The sequence below is a fragment of the Bos mutus genome, chromosome X (genome assembly GCF_027580195.1).
Source record: "Bos mutus isolate GX-2022 chromosome X, NWIPB_WYAK_1.1, whole genome shotgun sequence".
Lineage (NCBI taxonomy): Eukaryota > Metazoa > Chordata > Mammalia > Artiodactyla > Bovidae > Bos > Bos mutus.
The window spans coordinates 107,644,295-107,668,997 of NC_091646.1; the positions used below are offsets into that span (position 1 = coordinate 107,644,295).

A 24,703-nucleotide genomic window follows, 5' to 3' on the forward strand; every position below is an offset into this window, starting at 1 on the left:
TTGGCATTGCCTTACTTTGACATTGGGATGAAAATTGAATTTTTCCAGTCCTGTGGCCACTGCTGAGTTTTCCAAATTTGCTGGCATATTGAGTGCAGCACTTTCACAGCATCATCTTTTAGTATTTGAAATAGCTTAACTGGATTTCCATCACCTCCACTAGCTTTGTTCGTAGTGATGCTTCTTAAGCCCCACTTAACTTTGCATTCCAGGATGTCTGGCTCTAGGTGAGTGATCACACCATCGTGGTTATCTGGGTCATGAAGATGTTTTTTGTATAACCCTTCTGTGTATTCTAGGAGAAGGAAATGGCAACCCACTCCAGTATTCTTGCCTAGAGAATCCTGTGGACAAAGGAGTCTGGTGGGGTGCCGTCTGCGGGGTTGCACAGAGTTGGACACAACTGACTGAAGTGACTTAGCATGCATGCATCTGTGTATTCTTAACACCTCTTCTTAATATCTTCTGCTTCTGTTAGGTCCATACCATTTCTGTCCTTTATTGAGCCCATCTTTGCATGAAATGTTCCCTTGTATCTCTAATTTTCTTGAAGAGATCTCTAGTCTTTCCTATTGTATTGTTTTCCTCTATTTCTTTCATTGATCACTGAGGAAGGCTTTCTTATCTTTCCTTGCTATTCTTTGGAACTCTGCATTCAAATGGGTATATCTTTCCTTTTCTCCTTTGCCTTTCAGTTCTCTTCTTTCCTCAGCTATTTGTAAGGCCTTCTCAGACAACCATTTTACCTTTTGCATTTCTTTTTCTGGGGGGATAGTTTTGATCACTGCTTCGTGTACAATGTCACAAACCTCCATCCCTAGTTCTTGAGGTACTCTATCAGATCTAATCCCTTGAATCTATTTGTCACTTCCACTGTATAATCGTAAGGGATTTGATTTAGGTCATACCTGAATGGTCTAGTGGTTTTCCCTACTTTCTTCAATTTCAGTCTGAATCTAGCAATAAGGAGTTCATGATCTGTGCCACAGTCAGCACCCTGTCTTGTTTTTGCTGACTGTATAGAGCTTCTCCATCTTTGGTTGCAAATAATATAATCAATCTGATTTCAGTATTGACCATCTGATGGGGTTGGGGCACTCTGTATAGAGCTCTGGTAAGCCGGAGACCAGTTTTAAAGCACTGGACGCTTGGGTAAGACTATTAAAGTCATACACAATGAAGTAAGTCAGAGAGACAAATACCATATAATATCACTTATATTTGGAATCTAGAAAGTTAGTACAGATGAACTTATTTTGCAAAGCAGAAACAGAGACACATATGTAGAGAACAAACATATGGATACAAAGGGAAGAAGTGAGTAGGGATGTACAAACCACTATGTATAAAATAACTTCCCTGGTGGCTCAGACGGTAAAGTGTCTGCCTGCAATGCAGGAGACCCGGGTTTGATCCCTGGGTCAGGGAGATCCCCTGAAGAAGGAAATGGCAACCCACTCCAGCACTCTTGCCTAGACAATTCCATGGATGGAGGAGCCTGATGGGCTACAGTCCACGGGGTCACAAAGAGTCTGACACTGAGCGACTTCACTTTCACTTTTCATGTATAAAATAGGGCTTCCCAGGTGGTGCAAGTGGTAAAGAATCTACCTGGCAATGCAGGAGACATAAGAGACGCAGGTCAGATCCCTGGGTCTGGAAGATCTGCTAGAGGAGGGAGGGCATTGCAAACCACTCCAGCATTCTTGCCTGGAGAATCCCATGGGTAGAGGAGTTTGGAGGGTACAGTCCATAGGGTCACAAAGAGTCAGACACAACTGAAGTGATTTAGCATGCACACATGTATAAAATAGATAACGAAGAAGGACCTGCTGTTTGGGCTTCCCTGATAGGTCAGTTGGTAAAGAATCTGCCTGCAGTGCAGGAGACCCTGGTTCAATCCCTGGGTCAGAAAGATCTGCTGGAGAAGGGATAGGCTACCCACTCCAGTATTCTTGGCCTTCCCTTGTGGCTCAGCTGGTAATGAATCTGCCCACAAAGCAGGAGACCTGGGTTGGGAAGATCCCCTGGAGAAGGGAAAGGCTACCCACTCCAGTATTCTGGCCTGGAGAATCCCATGGACTGAATGAGTCAGTTCTTCGCATCAGGTGGCCAAAGTATTGGAGTTTCAGCTTCAACATCAATCCTTCCAATGAACACCCAGGACTGATCTACTTTAGAATGGACTGGTTGGATCTCCTTGCAGTCCAAGGGACTCTCAAGAGTCTTCTCCAATGAGAGTTGGACTATAAAGAAAATCAGCTATACTCCAATAAAAATTAATTTTAAAAAAGTGAAGGAAAGGTGATTTCTGAAGAATGATAAAAGCCATTAAAAGCAAGTTTCCTTTAAGCGACAGTTCAGCCAAGAGCAGCTAGCTTGGTTCTGGTGTGTCCGTGATAAAAGTGGTTGCTTCTTCACGTTTCAGAAAATTCTTCAGCTCTCAGTAGGGATCATATCAAGTGAGGTTAAAGAATTCTCAGGGATCAATTGACTTCTGACTCAACTTTGGGTTTTTTGAAGACATACCTTAAATTTTGTTTTACTACAAAAGAAATTCTCATTGTAGAATATTCAAACAGTGATAAAATATATAGACTCAAACCTGAACAATCCCCTCAACATCCACCACAATTCTCGGCTCTTGCTATTTTATACTGTGCTTCCTTGTTACATTCTATGCCTTTACTGGCATATACATACATCTACTTTCTTACACAAATTCAATAATCTCTACCTGTTATATATACCTTTTCATTCTTTTAATTAAAAAATTTTTTTATTGTATTAAAATATACATAATGTAAAAATTACCTTTGTTATCATTTTTGAGTGTATAATTTAGTGATATTGAGTACATTCACAGTGTTACTAATCATAAATGCTTAACTCCCAGGGAGCTAGGCAATCAGTTTCTTAGGTATCTTTACTGAAGTCTATACACATGTAAGCATAAATGAAAGTGAAAATGTTAGCCAGTCAGACGTGTCTGACTCTTTGTTACCCCCATGGACTATAGCCTGCCAGGCTCCTCTGTCCATGGGATCCTCCAGGCTAGAATGGGATGCCATTTCCTTCTCCAGGGGATCTTCCTGACCCAGGGATCAAACCCCATGTCTCTTGTATTGCAGGCAGCTTCTTTATCATCTGAGCCACCAGGAAAACTCCTATAAGCATACATGGATGGACATATATACCTTCCCTCCTTTTTTACATAGTAGTAGCAAACCATAAACAGCTTGCTCTTTTCACTTAATATCTGCAGTATGTAAATATATATAATACATATATATACACACAATTCTTACATATACACTCTTCTGCTATGCTAGGACTATTTTAATTCTGACTCAATTTTTTAAATTAATTTTTTATTGTGACAAAAAGCATATAACATACAATTCACCCTCTCAGCAATTTCTAAGTGTACAATACAACCACATGCACAGCTTCACGCAACAGATTCCCCAGAACCCCTGACCTCAGTCCTGCTTGATTGAAACCCCACATCCACAAAACAATTCTCCTCCCCTTCCCCCTAGCCCCTGGAGTGCATGATTCTACTTTCTGTTTCTATGAGTCTGACTACTTTAGGTACCTCCTGTAAGTGGCATCATACAGTGTTTCTCCTTTTGTGACTGGCTTATTTCACTTAGAATATTATCTTCAAGGTTCATCCATGTCATAGTCTATGGCAGGATTTCTCTCTTTTTTAAGGCTGATTTCCCTCTTTTTTTGTATATGCCATATTCAGTATACATACCCTGAGTGTATATGCCACATTTTCTTTATCCATTCATCTCTCCATGGATATTTAAGTTGCTTTCACTTCTTGCTATGGTGAATAATGCTGCAATAAACGTGGGGGTGCAAATATCTCTTTGAGAGTCTGCTTTCAATTCTTTCAGATATATTTCCAGAAGTGGAATTGCTGAATCACATGGTAGTTCTATTTTTAATTTTTTGAGGAACCTCCTCACTGTTTTCCATAGCAGTTGCACCACTTTACATTCCTACCAACTGCGAACAGTGTTCCAATTTCTCCACATCCTTACCAACAATTACTATTTTCTGTTTTATTTTAAATACTTGTCAGCCTAATGAGTGTGAGATAATATCTTATTGTGGTTTTGGTTTGCATTTCCCTGATGATTAGCGATGCTGAGCATCTTTTCATATGCTTATTGGCCATTTGTTTATCTTCTTTGGAGAAATGTCTATTTGAGTCCTTTGCCCATTTTTTAATCGTGATATTTACTTTGTTATTGGATTGTAGGAGTTCTTTACCTATTAATCTCTTACCAGATACGTGGTTTGCAAATATTTTCTATTTTTGCCTTTTCACTGCTGCACATAAGTTTTTAAGTTCAATGTAGTCCCTCTTGTCTAGTTTAGCTTTATTTTTGCTTGTGTTTTTGCTGTGACTCATTAACTTTTACTTCTCTTAGGGCCAGACTTTCATCAGGATAGCTTGGTTGTGATTTTTGCCTTCCTTTCCACCTCAGTGCTCTCTTGCACATTGTTTAACAGGGGTGTTGGCTAATTACTATTGGTTCCCTGATGGGATACACCCAGAATTACCTTAATTTTTCTGGACTCGTTCCCACCGAAGGTAATGGAAGACCTATGAGAGAGGGGGTTCTTTCCTCCCATTTTAAAACTCCTTTCCCCTTCATCTTGCCTTTTTAAAAAATCCCCGTCATTTCCCTATGTGAGATACAGAATTTCCTCTGGGGCCTCCTCCTCCTTCCCTCTCCCACCGTCCTCGGGGAGTGGGGCGGTGGTCTCTGAGCCAATGACAGGTCAGCCCACGGGCGGACTCCAGACCAATGAACGCTTCTGGGTTTCAGCCGGACCAATTAGCTTATTAGGGACATTGAATACCTGTATATAGCTAACATCTGTCCCATTGTCCTCTTATTAAAGACCCTCTGGTTTGGCCCATCAGGGATTTGAATATGTAAATGAGGCCCTACACTCTCCCCCCCCGCCTTTTTTTGGTTTTGTTTTTTAATTTTGGTGGCTTTAATCCATCTCCACAACTTCTGCCCAAGGCCAATAAAACACAGCCATTCTCCCTTTGTAAAAAGAAAGAGGGGTTGGGTTTCCTTCAATTGTCTGCCCTTTTCTGTCTCCTCCACTATTTTTGTTTTACTCTGTAGTTAACTTTACATTGAGCAGCTTCGTCCGAGGACCTGTGCGCTGGACCTAGGCACTCTCTGCTCATTGCTGGTGGCAACGGCCCTTTCGTTGTTCTAACCTAGGGGTTTGTGGGGGCCAGGGGTTTGGCGGCTGGGAGAAGAGTTTGGCCAGAGTCTTCCTTCTGCATTTCACACACATTCTGCTGGCGCTCTCGCTCTCTTACACACACACACACACACACCCGCTCCGGCCCCTCTCCGTGTGTCTTCCTTCAAGATGACAGGGCGCTGGAGAAAAGGCTGCTGGAATCAGCTGGTAGGTACAGTAGTAACCCGAACCCCACCCACCCGCTGCCTTTGCTCGCTCAGGTTTCTCCGGTCACTCCTGCCAGGGGAGAAAACATGTAAACGCGCCTCCAGAGGAGGGGCAGGGGGAGCTGGGAGCGGCGGGGGCGGCAGAAGGTGAGCCGGGGAAGGTGGCCGAGCGCCCCGGCTGCCGGGCCCTTCCCAGCGCTCCCTCGGGGCAGCAGCCCCAGCCCGCTTCGCCCCCACCCCATCCCCCTTTTCGTCGGGATTGCCTTCTCCCCCCCCCCCGCCCCCCACGCCCTGCGACGGCGGAAATGACAGTGTGGTGCTGCCGCGGTGTCATGGTGCTGCCCTGGACTGAGGAGCGAAAACTCTTAAGTTTGGCTCGGGAGACCCAGCCGCAGTAGCGTGGCGGCCGCCGAGCTGTCCCCAGCGGGGCGCGCGGGCGGGCGGATCCTGGCTGCTGCGCGTCGGCGGCGGCGGCGGCGGCTGCGAAGGCGGGCGGCGGCCTAGAGCGGCGGCGGCAACGGCGGCAGCAGTGGCAGCCGGGGAGCTCGCGCCGGAGCCTGAGCCAGCTTGCGCGGGAGGCAGGCGAGCACCCGGCGCCCTCGGGCGCGCCGAGGACATGGCCGGCAGCCGGGAAGGCTCTGGGTAAAACGCGCCCCCTCGCCGCGGCCCCGGGGGCCGACCGCCACCACCGGCGCAGGGCTCGGCCCCGGGCTCGGCCGCGCGTCTCAGGTGCGGCCGGGGCCCGGCGGGGGCCGAGGGCTGCTCCGGGGCTCGGCGGGGCGGGGTGACGGGGCCCTGCGAGGCTCGAGGTGGCGGCGGCGGCGGAGGGCGCCCCGGCCCGGCCCTGGCTCCCCGATGCGCCGCTGGGGCCCGGGCACCCGTCGCTGCCCTCCAGGCACGGAGTTTGCACTCCGGGGTCCAGGGCGGGGGCGGGTCCTAGGCCTCCCGCGCAGTCCCGCCGGGTCGGGCGCGGGCCCCTCCCCGAGCGGCTCTCCGAGAGCCTGGGCTTTAGTCTGGGAAAGGGCACCGCCGCCTTCCCACGCTCCCGCGGCCGGCCACCTCCTTGGCCCGGGCGGCGCCCCTCGGCCGCCTGGCTGTGGCGGCTGCGGCAGCCAGAGATGCTGAGGACACCCTGCCCGCGGGGAGGCCGGGCGAAACTTAATCCCTTTGCTGCCAGGGAATGATCCTGGAGTCTCCGTCTGGGTGGTTCCTTATTTTTGGCCTAGCTGTGAAACCAGCTCAGTGGGGGAGAGGGAAAACTTATAGGTCCCCCGGACAGACTGCGATGGAACCCGGGAAAGGTGGGGTTTTTCCATTCCTGGCTCATAAGAATTAAGTAAATAACAGCGGAGTAGATTGACAGAAACATTTTTGGTGGTGATAAGGTTTCGGTTACTTAGCATAACGCGTGCAGCACATTTCTTAGAGGCGTTTCTTAAGAGCAGGACACTGGGATCCTGGGGTCGTTGGGTTCTTCACTTTTTCTCTTCCACATTCCCCTACCCGCCTTCACGCTCACTCGCCTTCTTCCTACGTGGTGATCACACCCCTACTTGCCCACCGTAATCTCCCAACCAGAACCACACGTCTCCTGGAGTCCTGTGCACTCCCAGGCTCCCTGTCAAGCAGCCTCTGGCTTCTGAACCAGCTTTGCCTTTTTTGAGGATTTCTGAGTGTGGGGAGGGTGGATGGTTATGGTTGTTTGTGTCTGAAGAGAAGCCCTTATAAAGGAGTGTATTAGAGGCTATGTAAATAGACAAGTACTGTGTGTGGGTTGATTCTTCTGATTCTTAAGGTGGGCCATAAGGGCTGCCTTTACCTCCATTCTGTCCCCTTCCAGCACTCCAATCAGTTCTCTGGCAATGTTCCAATGGAAGGGGAACCCTGAATAGGGAGAGTCCCTCCCTTACTTCTCATTTTACCCCAGCTGGTTACCCCTAATGCTCACATCCCCCTTTTCACTCCACTCATCACTGCCTTGAGAGGGAAAGAGTCTTTGCTGTTTTAATATTTTCCTGCCCAATCAATTAATGCAGATATACAATGTGAATTAGATTTCCCCTAATGGTTCCACACAGCTTGATTTATGTGGTTGAAATACAAGTCTAGGAGCCAAGGAGATCAGAGAGTTCATTTCAAATCTGTTGCATTGGCTTTGTGGCCTTAGGACATTCCTGTGACCTTTCTTTCATAGTTGATGCACTTGTATGAAAGACATCATATTGTGTACTGGCTATTGTGAGTCTTGGCTTGGTCCTTTGAAGATGAAAGGATTCTATAAACCCTTAGCATTATACTTTGCAAAGAAAGTACTTCATTTACCTTTTATTGAGGTAATAGTTTGGGTGTAAGTAGGAACCCTGGTTTACTGGGAACCCTAACTTGCCATTATTAACCCTTTTGGGAGCTAAATCTATTACCCTCCTGTGGTCCTAGGTCTGTTTCTTTTTTTTCCCCTTAGTGCACATGCAACTGAATGAAAACGTACATAAAACAAGGTATACAGAGTAATGATGATTATTTTAAACTAAGGCTTGAATCACATCTAATGTACTCCAACCTAACAATCTGAATCAGACTCATTTGAAAACATAACCTCACTCATTTTTAGCCCATATGGGGGCAGGTAGTTACTTTCTACTGAAGAGTGGCTTAAATACTTTTAGGCATGGCTGTCTAAGCAGGATTATTATCTTGCAGTGGTGAGTCAACAATGTTTCTTAAAAGCACCTACAGTGTGCAGAGTCCTCTGCTGACTGGGCCTTACATTTTGGCCTCCTGTTTGTTTAAGGCATACCTCTGTACTTGCAGTTCTTGGATTAGGACAGGGAGGGGCTGTGCAGGGCAGGGGTAAAGTCTAGAGACTTGAAGGAGCGAGTATTTCCCTCCCATTTACTTTCAGGAGTACTAGACTCCTAATCTAGCATGTTGCACCTTGCAAGGCCATCCCTGGGAAGTACTGCTGCAAATCAGAATGGCTTGGTTGCTTTATGAACATATCATCTGAACAGTGCAAATTGATTTAGGTGAAATTGGTTTAGTTAATCCCTCCTCTAAGTGCAGGGCAACTTGCTCCAACTTGTAGGTCCTAAAACAGTGCCAAAGGAGTCTCATAATTGCATCCAAAAATTGCTCTGAGTAGTGAACCTGTCCATTCCCTCATCTCTTCTCCCATAAAATCTGCTGACACCATGACAGTTGAGAAGGAAACTGCCCAAGGAATTGCCTTTGCTACTTGATGAAGAGGAGAGAATGTCCTGCCTTCACTCTCAGGTTCTCTCTTCCCCCAACGGGGACAGAAATCTCTAAAAGGAAGGGAAGATAGGGCAAAGGCATAGAATGTGTCTCAAATGGCTGTTCTCAGAGGTGTCTGCTCATGTGTATCATTCAGTCTTTGTGGATCTTGGTAACTCCCTAGCTTTTAGGCCATTGGCCTCAGCTGCTGGTGGAGGCCAGGGGGTGTTCCATTTCCAGTTAGCATTAAGTTTTGTTCTTTTCTTCCGTACGAAAGTGGGAAATTGGCACTGTGTGAAGCACCTCCTTACTTAGGCAGAGTATGTTAACTTAGAGCATTGCATCATCAAAATAGGATGTGTAATACGTTGATAATGGATATACAACAGTTCACAATTGTTCACTTTTTGATGAGTGAAATTTGGGTACCAAGGTGGTGGTGTGCTAATAATGTCTATATCTCAGGTCTCTCAACAAACCTTGTGTTCATTGCTGAGCAGTGTAAAAAATAGACTGGAAAAGTGTTTCTCAACCAATGTGTTAGGTCATTCTAACAAGTGAGAAGACCAGATGGGTGGTGTTGCAACAAGAAATTCCGACTCCAATGATCCCCCTGTGCAGGCTGCTAGTCCTCTTTTTATTTCCCCTCTCTTCTAGGGATCAATATATGTTTCTCCATTTTCATGAATTAAAACTGTTAAGAGTCTTCTGTGGGCACTGGAGGCTTGTGGCTCTTTCTACAGTTTTTCTTTTTCCATCTTCCCCTCTTCCATAACCACAGACAGATTGTCTTTTTGACAATCCCCCTGCTCCTGCGTTGCCCTTAGAAATCTGTGTAAGCTGCTCAAACTACTAGGTGGTTAATATGGGTGACAGAGGGATTTTGAGCAATGTGCCAACATCCCACCACTCCCTTCTTCATGTGGGGTTCACTTGAATTCGTAATAAGGATATCGGTTCTGCCTAAGTGGGTTAGCAAAGTATCCTTAGTAAGACTTATCCTACTTGGGATCTTTTCTCCATGCAGAGCTCCGACTGCCTGACCTTGGGCTTTCTCTCGGCCTCTTTCCTGCAGGTCAGACTCCTCTAGTTGATGAACAGTAGCCCCAGTCTCTGGATCTTCCTCTTACAGAAACCAAAAGATCTGATAACAAATTCATTATATAACCTAAAATCCTCTTGAAACAGAAAATCCCAGTAGTTGCAGTTTGAACAGTTAGGGATATAACTCGTGGGCGTGGGAGATAATGCTAATGCAGGACTGTGACGTGTCTGAATGTATACAGGCCAGAGGTAGAAAAATGGTTTATGGTCCAGAATTCTTTTTTTTTTTTTTTTTTTTTTTTTTTTTTTTTTTTTTTTTCCACACTCTGAAGTTTTAGGGGATAGAATTTCAACATTTTTTTTTTTTTTTTTTTTTTTTTTAGGTTTTCCATAGTCATTCATTCATTTATTGACAATACGTTTTGGCTGTGACTTTTCAGAGATAATTAGATCTAACCAAAATTGAATAATTAAATTCATGTTTTTTTTCTTTTTTTTTTTTTCTATTGGGCGTTTAGTATGGGTAATAGGATTTAGGTGATGTGCCATGACTTTTGACTTGTATCTGATTATTTGAAAAAAAAAATTTTTGTTTCTTTAAATGTATGTTTTGGACAAAATCAGAAATGTGTTCAAAGACATATACAGAATATTAATGAAATAAAATACTTAGGACAAGAATGAAAAGCAGGATACAAAACTATATATGATAGGGATAATTTGTTTTTCAAAGTTAATACATGAATGGATATTCATATATAAAAAAAAGATTGAGAAAGAATACACCAGAATATTAATAGTGATAATCCTTAGGAGTAGTAAGATTATGGATAACTCATTATTTTTCCATTACTAGCGTGTGTTATTTTTTTTAATGAGGAAAAATATTATGATCCCTGGAAGGGCTACTAGTAAAGAATTGCTTCCTGGGATTTCCTTTAAAGTGGCTAAGACTGTAAGCTCCCAATGCAGGCCCATCTTTTATCCCTGGTCAGGAACTAGATCCCACATGCCACAACTAAGACCTAGCACAGCCAAATAAATAACTATTTTTAAAAAGAATTGCTTCCTGAAGGAAATCTTTGACTCAGCTTGAAGCTTAATATAACACTATCAAGTAGCCAATTAAATGAAATCAATTTATAAGTGAAAATATGTACCATGAGGTACTTTAGTTATTTTCAGTATTCATCCCACTTGCATAATATCTAAGACAGAACTATGTCATACCATATTCTTTTTTTTTTTTCTGAAAAATTTCACAATATAATGTTGATAGTTTACCATGAAGAAATTAAGAAAAGAGAATAGTTTCTAATGTTTATCCATGTATTGACTGTTCGTAGTGCTCTTTACTCCTTCCTGTATTTCCAAGTTTTGTTTTGATATTATCATCATTCATAAAGGACTTTATCATTTTTTATAGCTCGTGCATGCTTCCTTAGCTTTCATTTCTCTGAAGGTGTTTTCACCCCCATTTCAAAAGATACTTTCAATGAATATCTATTACAGAATTGACAGCTTTAATTTTTCAGCACTTTATTTTTTTTTTATTTGATAAATTTAACGCCTTTTATTGCCATACCTCATTTTACTGTGTGCTTTGCTTTAGTGAACTTTATAGATACATGTTTTTTTTTTTTCCTTGTTAATTTTCTGTTTAGTTGATCTATCCATAAGTGTGAGTGGGGTATTAAAGTCTCCCACTATTATTGTGTTATTGTTAATTTCTCCTTTCATACTTGTTAGGATTTGCCTTACATACTCATGGTGCTCCCATGTTGGGTGGATATATATTTATAATTGTTATATCTTCTTCTTGGATTGATCCTTTGATCAACAACAAAAGTTATTCAGAATCAAAAATGCCTTTCTCTTTTCATAAATTGGATTCCCACTTTAAGCCAACAAAATTCCATAATTTTTATACTTTAATAGTTTTCCTCTTTGTCTCTAGTAACTCAGTTTGCTAAAAATGGTATGGAATAGAAATTTCCATGTGTGGTAATAGGAAATAATTCAAGGTCACCTATCTGAAGAAATAATTATCCTGCACTGAGAACTACATTTTTCGAAAGCTCTTCTTTTTTTTATGCAGCCTCTTAGAATGGTATCATTTCAAGAACCAGAGAGTTAGGTTGAAATATGGCCTTGTTTTCCTTCCACTAGATGTGAAATAGGAGCAGCTTGGAAGTAAAATAGAGAACACTACTGGAGAATGGAGATTGAGAATTTGGCAGGGCCTCAGACGCATCATAGTCCAGGACAAGAGATGTCAGTGGAGAGGGTCTGTGAATAGGAATGTGAGTTAGTAAACCAGGATTCAGAGGTGGCACTAGCTTCTATTTATTAGTGCAGGAAAATAAGCCCAGGCATTTGTCAAAAACAAGGTTTCAAGGGGGGAGAATAGCTTTCTGATTAATTCCCAACTCGCTTTCCTAGTGGGCCAGCATCCCTGGGGAATCCAGCCTGTAAAGCCTCCATGGGTTAGTGTGTAATTATGTTACATCCACATTTCCTTTGGAAATGCTTAACGATTTCTTCTTTGTGTTCCTTGCAGGTGAAAGCCCAGCCTCTGCGGTTCTTAATGCCTCAGCAGGATTATTTTCACTAAAGATGGAAACACTGGAGTCTGAATTGACCTGTCCAATCTGCCTAGAGTTGTTTGAAGACCCCCTTCTGCTCCCTTGTGCTCACAGCCTCTGCTTCAGCTGTGCCCATCGCATCTTGGTCTCGAGCTGCAGCTCCGGTGAATCCATTGAACCCATTACTGCTTTCCAGTGTCCTACGTGCAGGTATGTTATCTCACTGAACCACCGGGGCCTGGATGGCCTCAAGAGAAATGTGACTCTGCAGAACATTATTGACCGCTTCCAGAAGGCTTCCGTCAGTGGACCTAACTCCCCAAGTGAGAGCCGCCGAGAGAGGACTTACAGGCCCAGCAGCGCCATGTCTAGTGAGCGAATTGCGTGCCAATTCTGTGAGCAGGACCCGCCAAGGGATGCAGTGAAAACGTGCATCACTTGTGAGGTCTCTTACTGTGACCGTTGCCTGCGGGCTACACACCCCAACAAGAAACCTTTCACCAGCCACCGCCTGGTGGAACCAGTGCCGGACACGCATCTTCGAGGGATCACCTGCCTGGACCATGAAAATGAGAAAGTGAATATGTACTGTGTTTCTGATGACCAATTGATCTGTGCCTTATGCAAACTGGTGGGGCGTCACCGAGACCATCAGGTCGCATCCCTGAATGATCGGTTTGAGAAGCTCAAGGTAAGGGATCTGGAGGACACACCTTATACAACTTTATCTCTTTACACATAGTCTTTATATACAGTCAGCAAGTTCCCTAATAAAATCGGTCACTTTTCCTATATGACAAAAATGAATTAACTCCAAGTTCTTCTCATAAGTAATAGCCTTATAACCTGCAAGCTCTCACTGTAGCCTGTTTCATCTTTTGCACAAACCTGCTTGCATTCATTCACCTCTGGCCAGTTCTGGGGCATTTAGCCCATGGCCCACACTAATAGTCTGCCCAGGGAAACAGCACCCTCTCTCCTCTGACGATGACATATTATACCCTATATATCTCTGCCATGATCTTTCCACGTCTTCTTTTAAGTATGTGAGCACCTGTGTAGGTGTATTACAATTAGCATATGTGCTGATTTGCATAATTGTGCATATAGCAATGGAAGGTTGGGTGTGTCTCTGTGTAGATGTGGGTGGAGGTGTCTGAGTGTATCTACGTAGGTGAGAGGTTTTCATGGAGAACAGTACTGTATGTGTTATACACTAGAGAAATAAAGCTTTGGCATTGACCACTACAAATTGCTACCAAGCCCTTAACAAGGCAGCTAATTCTAAATCTGCCTTAAAAAACAAAGCAAATAGACAAAAACGGGACTTCAGTGTACTATGAAGTCAGGAGGGATCATCAAATACTGAAGTAAACATTTAAACTGAAGGCAAAAAATATTTAATCCAGGATCACATTTTGTGCCAGTGTTCATTTTTGTGGGGTACAGACCAAAGTGCTTGTCTGCAGTCCCTTCCTGGGAAGTTCCTGTTCAGTGGACAGAGTTTTCTGAAGTTGTCGTGCCATATAATATTTTTGTGCAAGTCTAAGTGCCTGTCTATTTTAGAGCACTACTACCTCACGTTGATGTTAACAAATGTCAGATCCAGCAAATTATTTTATTACCATTGCCTGTCTGCTATGGGGCTCAATTTCTCTTAAGAAACTACTTAACAAAAATTCCGGAAAAATAAAATGTTTAAACAAATAATAAGATTTCTATCCCAAAATAGAACCTGGATATATAAGCGAAGCTAGAAGGAACACCCAGATAGCATGGAAGAAGGGCGATAAGGGAGTGGAGATTTCCCTCTTGCCATGCTATGGAAAAGTCATTGTAGCTTATGTAAAAATTATGATGTTGGTGAGGGTAGTAATACTCAGAATAGGATATACTTTCCATTCTGTAATTTATTGAAAACAATATTGAGAGTCACACTGACCATGGTTTGCCCCTTTTTAATTTTTTTTAAATTTTTGGAATTTGTTGAAATTAGCTTTTTTTTAAAGAAATTTTTTTTGGCTGTGCCAGGTTTTCCTTGCTGTGTAAGCTTTTCTCTAGTTGCAGCAAGTGGGGGCTACTCTTTGTTGCACTGTGTGGGCTTCTCATTGTGGTGGCTTCTGTTGTTGCATAGGATGGACTCTAGGGCAAGTGGGCTCCAGTAACTGTGGCATATGGGTTCGGAATTGCAGCTCCCTGGATCTAGAGCACAGGCTCAGTAGTGGTACATGGGTTTAGTTGCTCTGTGGCACGTGCATTCTTCCTGGATCAGGGATCGAACCTTTTCCCCTGCATTGGCAGGCAGATTCTTTACCACTGAGCCACCAAGGAAGTCCAGTTTGTGCCTTTTGATTTTATTTACATTTAATATTTATAAATTTGTACAAAGTTTAATGTTTATCTGTTGATTTCACTCAAGTTGATATTCTCATTCATATCAAGACTGCAGAGGGCAATAATCTCATTGGCTTCAATTCTTAGAATCCTAAGATGGTTGGCCTTGGACTTGGTCCAGTTGAAGCCCTGTGTTTTAAATTGGTATAAATGGAGGCTTTGTGCGGTTAAGCCATTTGGTCAAAGTCACAGAACTGGAACTGGAACTCAGCTTCTAGAGCTAAGTTGAGTTAAATATCCTTTCTCTTGTAGCCTGCTGTCACCTTGTTTTGGACCTAAATTTTTCCTATGAAATGTGATTTGAAACTTAAATTTATGCTCCAGCAACTGCACATTTCATGGGTCACAGATAAACAGTTAATAGCATCAAGGAAAAAGCATATTGTATAAACTTATAGCTTTTTAATAGCAAGAGATGGAAGCGGGGTTGCAGGAAGACCAGGGGATATGGAGAGGAGAGAACAATCTCTGCCAAATATTTGCAGGTGTTGGAACTATAATAAGGCATTGGCCTTGAGAAATATTCCAAACAGAAAAATCTGTATCCATATGTACCATTGAGATAACAAAAGACTGGATAGACCAAGCCTGTATCTACAGAACACCAGCTTTTTTGAAAACATCCGAAAACATGAAAACATTGGATGATTGATTAGATATTTGGCATCATGCAGCTATAGTCCTTGTCTCCAAGGGATAGGTGTAAAATAAAAGTATTTTACCAAAAGATACTTTACTCTGTAACTAATCAGTAATTTGGGGAGTTAGGAAAGACCACATTTTGAATTGTTCCCCTTTAAATTTTTAGGAAATGTGCAGAAAATTCAGATTATAAATTAAGTGGAAACTATTTTGCTCATTTTTGGACAGAGAGTGGAAACATATGAATCATTCCCAACTGTGTGGTTTGTTATGTTGTCTGGAACAACTTGGACTTTGAGGAGGGAGAGAGAAGTCCTGCTTGTGTGAGAGGGGGATGGGTGGGGTAGGGGTCACTTGGGTTTGGTGCCAAGAATAAAAGGATATTAATTCTCCACATTAAGCAAAGAGGAAGTCTGACGTTTAGGGTCACATATCCTCACTTCTTTGAGTTAATTTTAATTTAGAAAAGCATTTAGGATTATCCCCTTAATCTGCTTGATTCTTCCTGAAGGAGAAACGAGAAAGGTAGCTGTCAGAAGCTACAGGGTAGATGGCCTTGAGTGGACTCCCCTGGCCCTCAGAGGAGCACAGGAGTCATACCCGAGGAGGAAAGGTTTTACTTACTGGTCAGTGACTGACGCAGTGTTTATTTGTACTTTTCTTCTGGAGATTCATTGGTGGCATTTCTAACTACTCTTTTTGCACTAACCTCCCTGATTAGGATTAGTGGTCTTAAATATTTATTTGTTCAATAAAGAATAAACAGATCATGACATTTTAGATGAAAGGTCAGAAGAACCAGAGGCTAGCCTGTCTTCTTAACATGTACTCAAAATGGGTTAGAGGATTTGGGATACTTAGTATTGTTTATTATCTTTATCTAATTGTCCAGTCTATCTAAATATCCTTCAGAAGGCTACCAGTGGTTTAATTAATTCTTTGATTTGACAGAGTAATTGTGTTCATGACAGTCATTACAGTTTAAGGCCTATCAGAGTAACTATTTTCTCTATTCTCTTTTCATCTACTATTCCGTATATATATAAGCTTATGATATATGTTGCATTTCTATAAAAATGCTTCATATTCTAGAGTTTTCATTGTCACATGAGTTCTGCCCCTTAGAAAAATTGATATTATTGCATTAATAAATGTTGGCTTTATAAAAGAGGTCAAATTTGGGTGACTCTCTGCTGGGGACAGATCTCAACTGGATATTCCAAGTCCTGTACAACTTGGTTCTCATGCTTACTCACCTATCTTTTCCTCCTGCCACTCTCAAGCATGTTACCTTCACCATCCAGTAAAGCCTCCTGACTATCAGCTAAACATGCCACTCTCTTTTCTGACTCTTAACACTCACTCATACTGTTCTTTTGGCCTGCTTAGGAGTCCTACCTACTGTTTAGTGCTCTATTGAAATCCTGTAAGGCCACTCCAACACACCCCAATGATACCATAAATTCTTTGAGGCCAGGCACAATGTCTTTTTGGAGCACACAGTGACAACCCACTCCAGCATTCTTGCCTGGAGAATCCCATGGACAGAAGAGCCTGGTGGGCTACAGTCCATAGGAGGTGGACATGACTAAAGTGACTGAGCACACATGCACAGTGTCTTTCATTTCTCCAAAGCCTTCCTTTGTGTCTAGCACCCATAGTATAGGCTCAAGAAATCCAAATGAATTAAATCTTTGTAATGGATTTGCAGGAAGTATACCAGAATCTATAGCTTGTTTCCATACTCATAAGATATAAAGCTGTCTTGCCATCTTTAACAGTTAATAAGTCTAGGGGAAAAAAATCTCCTGTGAACTACTGATAATGATAAAAACCAGAGTGTTAGCAAAAGTGTGACATGTCCTCAATTTCAGGTATCTATCCATTTTGACTGCTGGATTTTCTAACTGCCTAACCCTAAGGTGACATCTGTATAAATCAGATGTGATTATTATAATTCTCTTTGAGAGTGATGTCTTCACATTTCCATGCCCACAGCCTGCCAAAAATATAGCTGATGAAAACCAGGGGGAATAGAGGAATTTCCTGAAGGGAATAAACAAGTACATTTTCTTTTTCTTATTACATTTCCACAAATTCATTACTACAAATAATTCTTAAATGCAGTTACATTTACCTATCAGGGATCTTGTTGTTATAAAATATTACCTGGCACTAGAGTAAGATTTTTGCTATAGAAAGTAAAAGTTCATCCCCCGCACTCCCCCTTCAACACACACACACATACAAACAAAGACTGAGACAGAGAGAGCTAAAGATTGCCAGACAAAGAGAAGGGAGATATGAGACTTGGAGAATGTTCAAAAGAAAACCACAGTGAGAGTTAAAAGGTTGGAAAATATGATATTCTAGAATCTTATCATAGTGGGTTACTTGTCCTTCTTCCTACTCAGTCACTCTGTCATCTACCCACCCATTCTCACTCAGCCACCACCTTCTCCCAGTCGGTTGTCTACTCACCCACTTGACACCCACTTCTGTCTGCCAAAACAGATACCCTCACAGCTTATCTACCAATGGATGTTTGTTTCTGAACCAGTATGAATATCAGAGAAATAAGGAGAAATATCTTTATGAGAGACTGGGTTGAGAGAGGGCATATTTGCATACATCTGTATATGTCACTATACACAAGTATGTGTATCTCTGCGTGGGTGGGTGGCTGAGAATTTAATCTGTGTGTGTGTGTGTCTGTGTATCTATAAATGTGTGTCATTCTGTGTGAAGAGGAGAGAGTGCCTGTGTTCATCTTCTGTGGGCTAATCTGTGGATAACTGGGGTATGAAGGGGTCATGAGTGTAGGGCAGGTTTTCTGTGGTCACCCTAAGGAGAATTAGGGCTTCAGTAGACCCCATCCTGAGACAAGGGATCGCCAATAAATGAGCTTCATGATGAGACAAATCTTTAAGAGGACAGGGTGGGTTACCATAGCCGAAGGAACAGAAAGAATTGTTTCTCACTTTCACCCACTTAGGTACTGAATCACACTAGCTAAATATTGATATTATAAGAGCAGAACATTTGTGTCTAGATTTGCACCCTCTAAGGTACGGTGGTAGACGTGTGTGTATGAAAGTATTAGTCACTCAATCATGTCCAACTTTTTGTGACTCTATGGACTATACTGCACCAGGCTCCTCTGTCCATGGGATTTCCCAGGCCAGAATACTGAAGTGGGTTGCCATTTCTTTTTCAGGGAAACTTCCCAACCCAGGGATCGAACCCAGGTCTCCCATATTGTAGGCAGATTCTTTACTGTCTGAGCTGTAATATTTGTCATGGGGTTTTCCAGCTAAACCAGCCTTCATCTCACAAACTTAAAATCATTCTTGCTTGTAGATCTGTAGTCTGTTAATTGTCTAAGACTTGCCCCTGACTACTTAGAATATGTATAAATCTGTACATGTTCTGTATGTGTGTGGGAGGGTAAAAAAAATGCATTTTTTTCCATTTCTACTTGAACTGTGTGCTAAGACTCATTTGAATCACCTTTATCTGCCTCCAATAATTATATTGATTCCCTGACTCTATTAGTAGTAGTAACAGGCCCCTGTGTTGGATGATGTTTTCTGTTGTTTCTCAGATTTGAGAGTAAGTTTAGCAAGTGGGTATTCCAACTATCTGTGCTCTTGAGTGAGTGAGTGAAAGTCGCTCAGTAGTGTCCGACTCTTTGAGACCTATACAGTCCATGGAATTCTCCAGGCCAGAATACTGGAGTGGGTACTTTTCCCTTCTCCAGGGGATCTTCCCAACCCAGGGATCAAACCCAGGTCTCCTGCATTGCGGGTGGATTCTTTACCAGCTGAGCCACCAGGGAAGCCCTATCTGTGCTCTTATCTTTCTGTTTTTCTTTTATTTCTTTTGTCCCAAGTCTCCTCTTCATCAACATCTGAAAGAGCTAACAATCATCAGTCTGAGAACAGCTTACAAAACATTAACTCCAAGATTGTTCTTGGGTGGATGAAACTCCTGTCTGTTATTATTGGGCAAAAGAACATATTACAGAAATATAATATAAACAAGGAAAGATTAAAGAAACAAGAATTATTAAACCCAAAGAAGTGAGGTTTAAAGGGGAAAATGTAATAATGACATTCAAGTTCATGAAGCGTTGATATATGAGGTAATGTCTTGTTCTTTATCTCCCCTGAAGATGGATCAGACAAGAACTTAAACTGTAGCCCCAGGGATTTAGCTCTGGGGCTCATTCATTCATTTAAAAAGCAATTAATGAGCATGCATTTTGTTTATTTAAAATGAAAGTGTTAGTCTCTCAGTCTTGTCTGACTCTTTGTGACCCCGTGGACTGGAGCCCACCAGGCTCCCCTGTCCATGGAATTCTCCAGGCAAGAACACTGGAGTGGGTTGCCATTCCCTTTTCCAGGGGATCTTCCCAACCCAAAGATTGAACCTGGGTCTCCCGAATTGTAGGCAGATGCTTTATGATCTGAGCCACCAGGGAAGCCAGTCCATGGGGTTGGAAAGAGTCTTGGACACGACTGAGAGACTTCACTTCACTTAATAAATGAGATGGGGCTTCCCTGGTGACTCAGACAGTAAAGAATATGTCTGAGCAAGAAACCCGGGTTTGATCCCTGGGTCTTTAGGTCATTGTAGTAGGATCTGGAGACATGGGAAATAAGGCACAGTACCTGCCCTGAGGAACTTTGAGCTCAATAAGGGAGATAGATAAGGACATCTCTGAATTCAGTATGATAAGTGCCATGACAGAGGTTTGCACAGGGTACTCTGAAGCACAGAGGAAAGGTCGGTGAAAGGAAGTCACTAAGCTAAAAGCAGGAATCAAATGATTTTGTTGGAGAAGAGGGCCAATTGGAGAGAAACTGAAGAAAGAATTGACAGGACTTGGAGAACGATTACAGTACTTATAGATGATGAAGAGAAAGAATTAAAAAGTGATTTTTGAGGAGATGTCTTGAAGAATGGTGGTATTGGACATAGAAATAGAGAAATTAGAAAGGGGCTAGTGGTTTTGGGGGTTGACTTGACTTCAGATTTGAGTTTGTGTGATTGATCGTGGATCACTTAATATTCACTCACGCATCAAACATTTACCAAACATCTATTAGGTGCCAAGCACTAGAAGAGGTGTTGGGGTTCTGGTGATAAACACAACACAGCCCCAACCCTGGTGGAGTGCTCAGCTTAGTGTGGGGAGGCAGACAAGTGAGAACACAGTGACAAGACTGTGGTGAGTGATAGTGGAGGCTCTGAGGGGCGGTGGTGGGAGGGTGTGAGACTACATAGGAGGGGCAACAAAAGAGACTTTGGGTGGCATTTTGGACCCCCAGTTGAGGGACAAGGTTGGGTTAGGGGCAAGGAGTGTTGTAGTCCAGAGAAAATAGTTTGTTCAAATATCTGGTGGAGGTTGAGCATGGAGCACTCTCAGAACTGAAAGGGCAAATGTTCTAGAAGGAGTTGACATTTGTGCCTTTGCGGTGGCTGAAAGATCAGGGCCAGAGACATAGGTTTGAGGGTCTTTAGCGTGGAGGGAGAAGCATGCAGTAGTGGGCTGAATGAGAGCTGCGGAGCAAGCCCTGAATCACCCTCCTGGTCTAGAAGGAAGACAACAGAGGAGGGGCAACAAATGAAGGAGAAAGGGGAGGATGTGTATGAAGAGGCAGGAGCAAAAAAGAATCATGCAAGTGGAAGAGAGTAGTGAGGCCTCCGGGAAAGTAGAGTTCCTTTGGTTAGCATTATCAAAGTAAACACTAGATTTAGGTTTTTAGTACAGGTTTTCTTTTAGAAGGTCCAAATCATAATTTACACATTTAAGCTAGAGACTTAACCAGGATACACCCCTGAAGAGAGGAAAAAGAAAAGACTGTGTAGCTTGTAGGTTGTTAGTGTAGAATTTCTGCTAAGGAGACTGGGAGAGGGTGCATCTCTGCTGGATGGTTTCAGGACCTTCTGAGAAGAGGAGGGCTGGCCACCTATTTCACCTGGCTTGAAGACCAGTCTGCTGGCTCCCCAAGAAACCCTCAGGGAGGGCAGATCTCATACCCCCGGTATGTCACCTGCCTCTCATTCTGGGACAAAGCCTGTGTCTATACAACAGCAAATAAATGTTTGGGGAAGAAATAAATTCAGGCATAAGGGTGTGGGCTTCAGTTTGTGGACCAGATGGTGTGTTCTGCTGTTGAAAGGCCATATGTAATTGATACATAAAGTGACAGACTGAAGCAAAAGCAAAGTAAGTATTTTAAGACAAGCAGTTAAAAAAAGGCAGAATGTGACCCCAAAATTGTGCTAAGATTTTGGCTACTGGCTTTTGGAAGAGCTGGGAACATCAGTGAATAGACAGGATGTCAAAAAGAGCTTGTCAAAGAATAGCAATGGGGTCACTGGCTCCAAGTATTTTTAAAGATGAAGTTGTCTGCTGTCAATTGGGAAGGCTGAGGTTTGGGGTGGGTTGGCCTTTCTTCCATTCACTTCTCCCTGCAACCTCCAAGGTTCAGTTCCCACGTCAAAACAGTGGGGATCTTGTCTAGGTTTAGATAATGTTTGCCTTGTACCTCAGTGGCAATAAAACATGTTTCAATAGAACAAAAGAGAAAGGCTTTGCCCATTTCTAGGCTTCAAGACTTGCTGTGTCAGGTAAGTGTATATAGGTATGCTCATGTATGTGTGACTACATGTGCCTTCCTGGAGCATGACAGATGAAGATCACGGTCAAGTGTGTGCCATAAGGGGACTCTCTGGTTTTAATGAAGAGCTGGCGTTTGAATGTGTGGTTAGATTTCTTGAGTGAAGCAATGATAAAGTTATCTGAAATAACCTGTGTCTAAAGAAGTGAAAAAAAAAACCCAGCAATTATTTGAGAGGGTTAGTGAAGCCATTTCTTTTTATGGGAAGCTGTCTGGAAGAAGAATAGCCTGTGCCTGGCTTTCTCAGAAATAGCAAAGCATTTTCCTCTTTGGGAAGGGTATAACAAAACACAAACAGGCCAAGTCTATGTGACACAAATGAGGTGGAACTTGGGTAAAAATGTAATCAGTGTAGACTGCCAATTAAGCTAACTTGGGCCTTTTAAAATCTCAGTTATGCAAATCAGCCAAGTCTTCCCCTCACTTTGTGCCATTTAGACACATGTACAGTTTTGAGAGAGCTCTAACAATGTAGTCACCTGGAAGTGTGGAGGGGGCAGGTTGTGTCACAGTTTCATAGCTAAATGGCTTCTCTAAGCCTCAGGGAAGCACAGAAGGGGCCAGAGGTAACCTCCTGCAGCAGGAAATGGGAGCTTCATCCTGCTCTCCCTGCCAACCTCCTGTCCTGTTTCCTCCAGCAGATATCTCCATTCCAATCTCCCCTGCCACTTGGGCCCGCTCATTATCATAGATCAAGTGTTCAGAGAAAACTGCACTAACCAGGGTTAGGCAGAGGGATCCTGGCCCAGTCACTAAGTGGACCGCATGAGAAAAGAACAAGAGCAACACAACAACAAAGAGACATGTTTTACATAAGATTTTGCACACACCCACATGTGCGCACACACACACGTCCTTTTAGTTTACTCAGCATATGTGGCAACCCACTCCAGTGTTCTTGCCTGGAGAATCCCAGGGACGGGGGAGCCTGGTAGGCTGCCGTCTATGGGGTCGCACAGAGTCGGACACGACTGAAGCGACTTAGCAGCAGCAGCAGCAGCATATAGCCATGATAATTACTTGGCCAAATCAATGAAATCATTCAAAACTAGAGTGACACAGAATTTCTAGTTGCAAATGATTCGTTAGGGCTAGGCATGATAAGGAAGGGTGAGGAAATGGACTGCATAATTGCTTCAGTTCTCTGCTTCCCTTTGCATATGTTCGTTATTGAGAATCAATTCCAGTTTGAGAGGAGGCTTTAATTTCCAGTAAATGAATAGGAAGTGAGTAAGTAAATGTTCGGTATTTCCCTCGAATTATGTCTCGTAATGTAAGAAAACAGTGGCAAAAAGCCATCAACAGATGGTGTTTTCATTAGCCAAAGATTTATTTTTCCAAGCACTTTCATATTAATGAAGTAAGGTTGAAATTAGAGTCATCTTGTCAGTTCTAGTTCTGGGTTGATAAAATGTGCTGGCATTCAGCAAATTGCTAGGGGGTGGGCAGAGCGAAATAACCATTTGCTATAATGTTGTGATGGTAACCCAAGGTCTGTAGTCTAATCAGACCCCACATTGTATGTTCAGCCCTAATTTTTGTTTTCAGTGGCTTTACAGAAGCTGTGAGTCTCAGTTGTGAGCCATAAATGAGGAACACACGGCAGGGATTAGTACTGCTCTACACTATGAATTATTTATAAGATATCAGTTTCATGACAAGTGTTGCAACAGGTTGCATGCGTTTGTTAGGAAACATTCTCCCTTTGGAATCCCATGTTTGAAAGAAAACACAGTACAGTTGAAATACAGATTTCTAACATTATATCTGCTCTGAGTTCATCAATCTACACTATATTTACCTAATATGTCGATAGAGTCATTTGTGATACATGGAATGTCCACTGATCTAGGAATCTGGACCACTCTGCCTGAGGAAATCACAAACTGATTGTATCCGTTACCCATGCCTACTCTCTAACTTGAACTGGACCTTTTCATCAAACTACAGTTCCATCATATTCACCTTATGGCTCAATTTTTGAAGAGGAGTCCAGACTTGTAGCCTCTACGTCATCACTATTGACATACTAACCCTGCACAGTTTGGCACTTGCTTCCAAAACTCTGCTGAAACTCCTTTTTCAAAGGCCACCAGTGACCTCTAATTACCAAATCCAGCTGCCTTTTATCAGGCCTCATATTTCTTGCCCTCTCTGCATATTTAAGAGTGACAAATCCTTTCTTGAAACACGTTTCTCTTGATTATCCTCTTAGCTTGGCCCATATCTGATTACCAACTGCTTTGCATATTGCAAGTCTCCTCCTGACCAGTGCCCCTGCTCCCAGGTCTTTGTGTTTTAGTCTGCCTCACATAGGTTGATCTCATAAATGCAGCCCTGATTATGTCATTATCTTGCTCAAAAGCCTTTGATAAACCCCTACTGCTTTGAAAAACAAGTACAGACTCTTCACCTAGACATTTAAGACCTTCATAATGGCCTCAATCTCCATTTCCAGCCTTGTGCCCCACTATTTTTTTGTACCCTCTGTTCTAGCCAAACTCAACTCTGTTCCCTGGATATGTCCTATACTTTATTCCCTTTTATTTTGCTCATGCTGTTCCTTGTGCCTGGAATGCCCTGCCCTCCTTCATCTCTATTAAAGTCCTGCTTATCCTTCAAGACCCATCTTAATTTTTTTCTATTCACATATTATATA

The 24,703-nt window shown here is 42.8% G+C and overlaps 1 protein-coding gene across 5 annotated transcripts in view; it reads left to right on the forward strand.

Annotated features, from left to right (window-relative positions):
• Positions 1 to 5,168: 5,168 nt before the first annotated feature.
• The window catches only part of MID2 (midline 2), a 102,940-nt gene continuing 83,405 nt past the window's right edge, over positions 5,169 to 24,703 (forward strand). Inside the window, exons 1-2 of one of the 5 annotated variants that reach the window (XM_070365656.1) lie at positions 5,169 to 5,457; positions 12,295 to 13,010. In XM_070365656.1, the coding sequence (XP_070221757.1) occupies positions 12,351 to 13,010 (660 nt within the window). In that variant the 5' untranslated portion in view covers positions 5,169 to 5,457; positions 12,295 to 12,350. Of the gene's footprint in view, positions 5,458 to 5,768; positions 6,186 to 6,327; positions 6,758 to 12,294; positions 13,011 to 24,703 lie in introns of those variants that run through there. The other 4 variants (XM_070365655.1, XM_070365657.1, XM_070365653.1 and 1 more) reach the window with 4 other exon arrangements.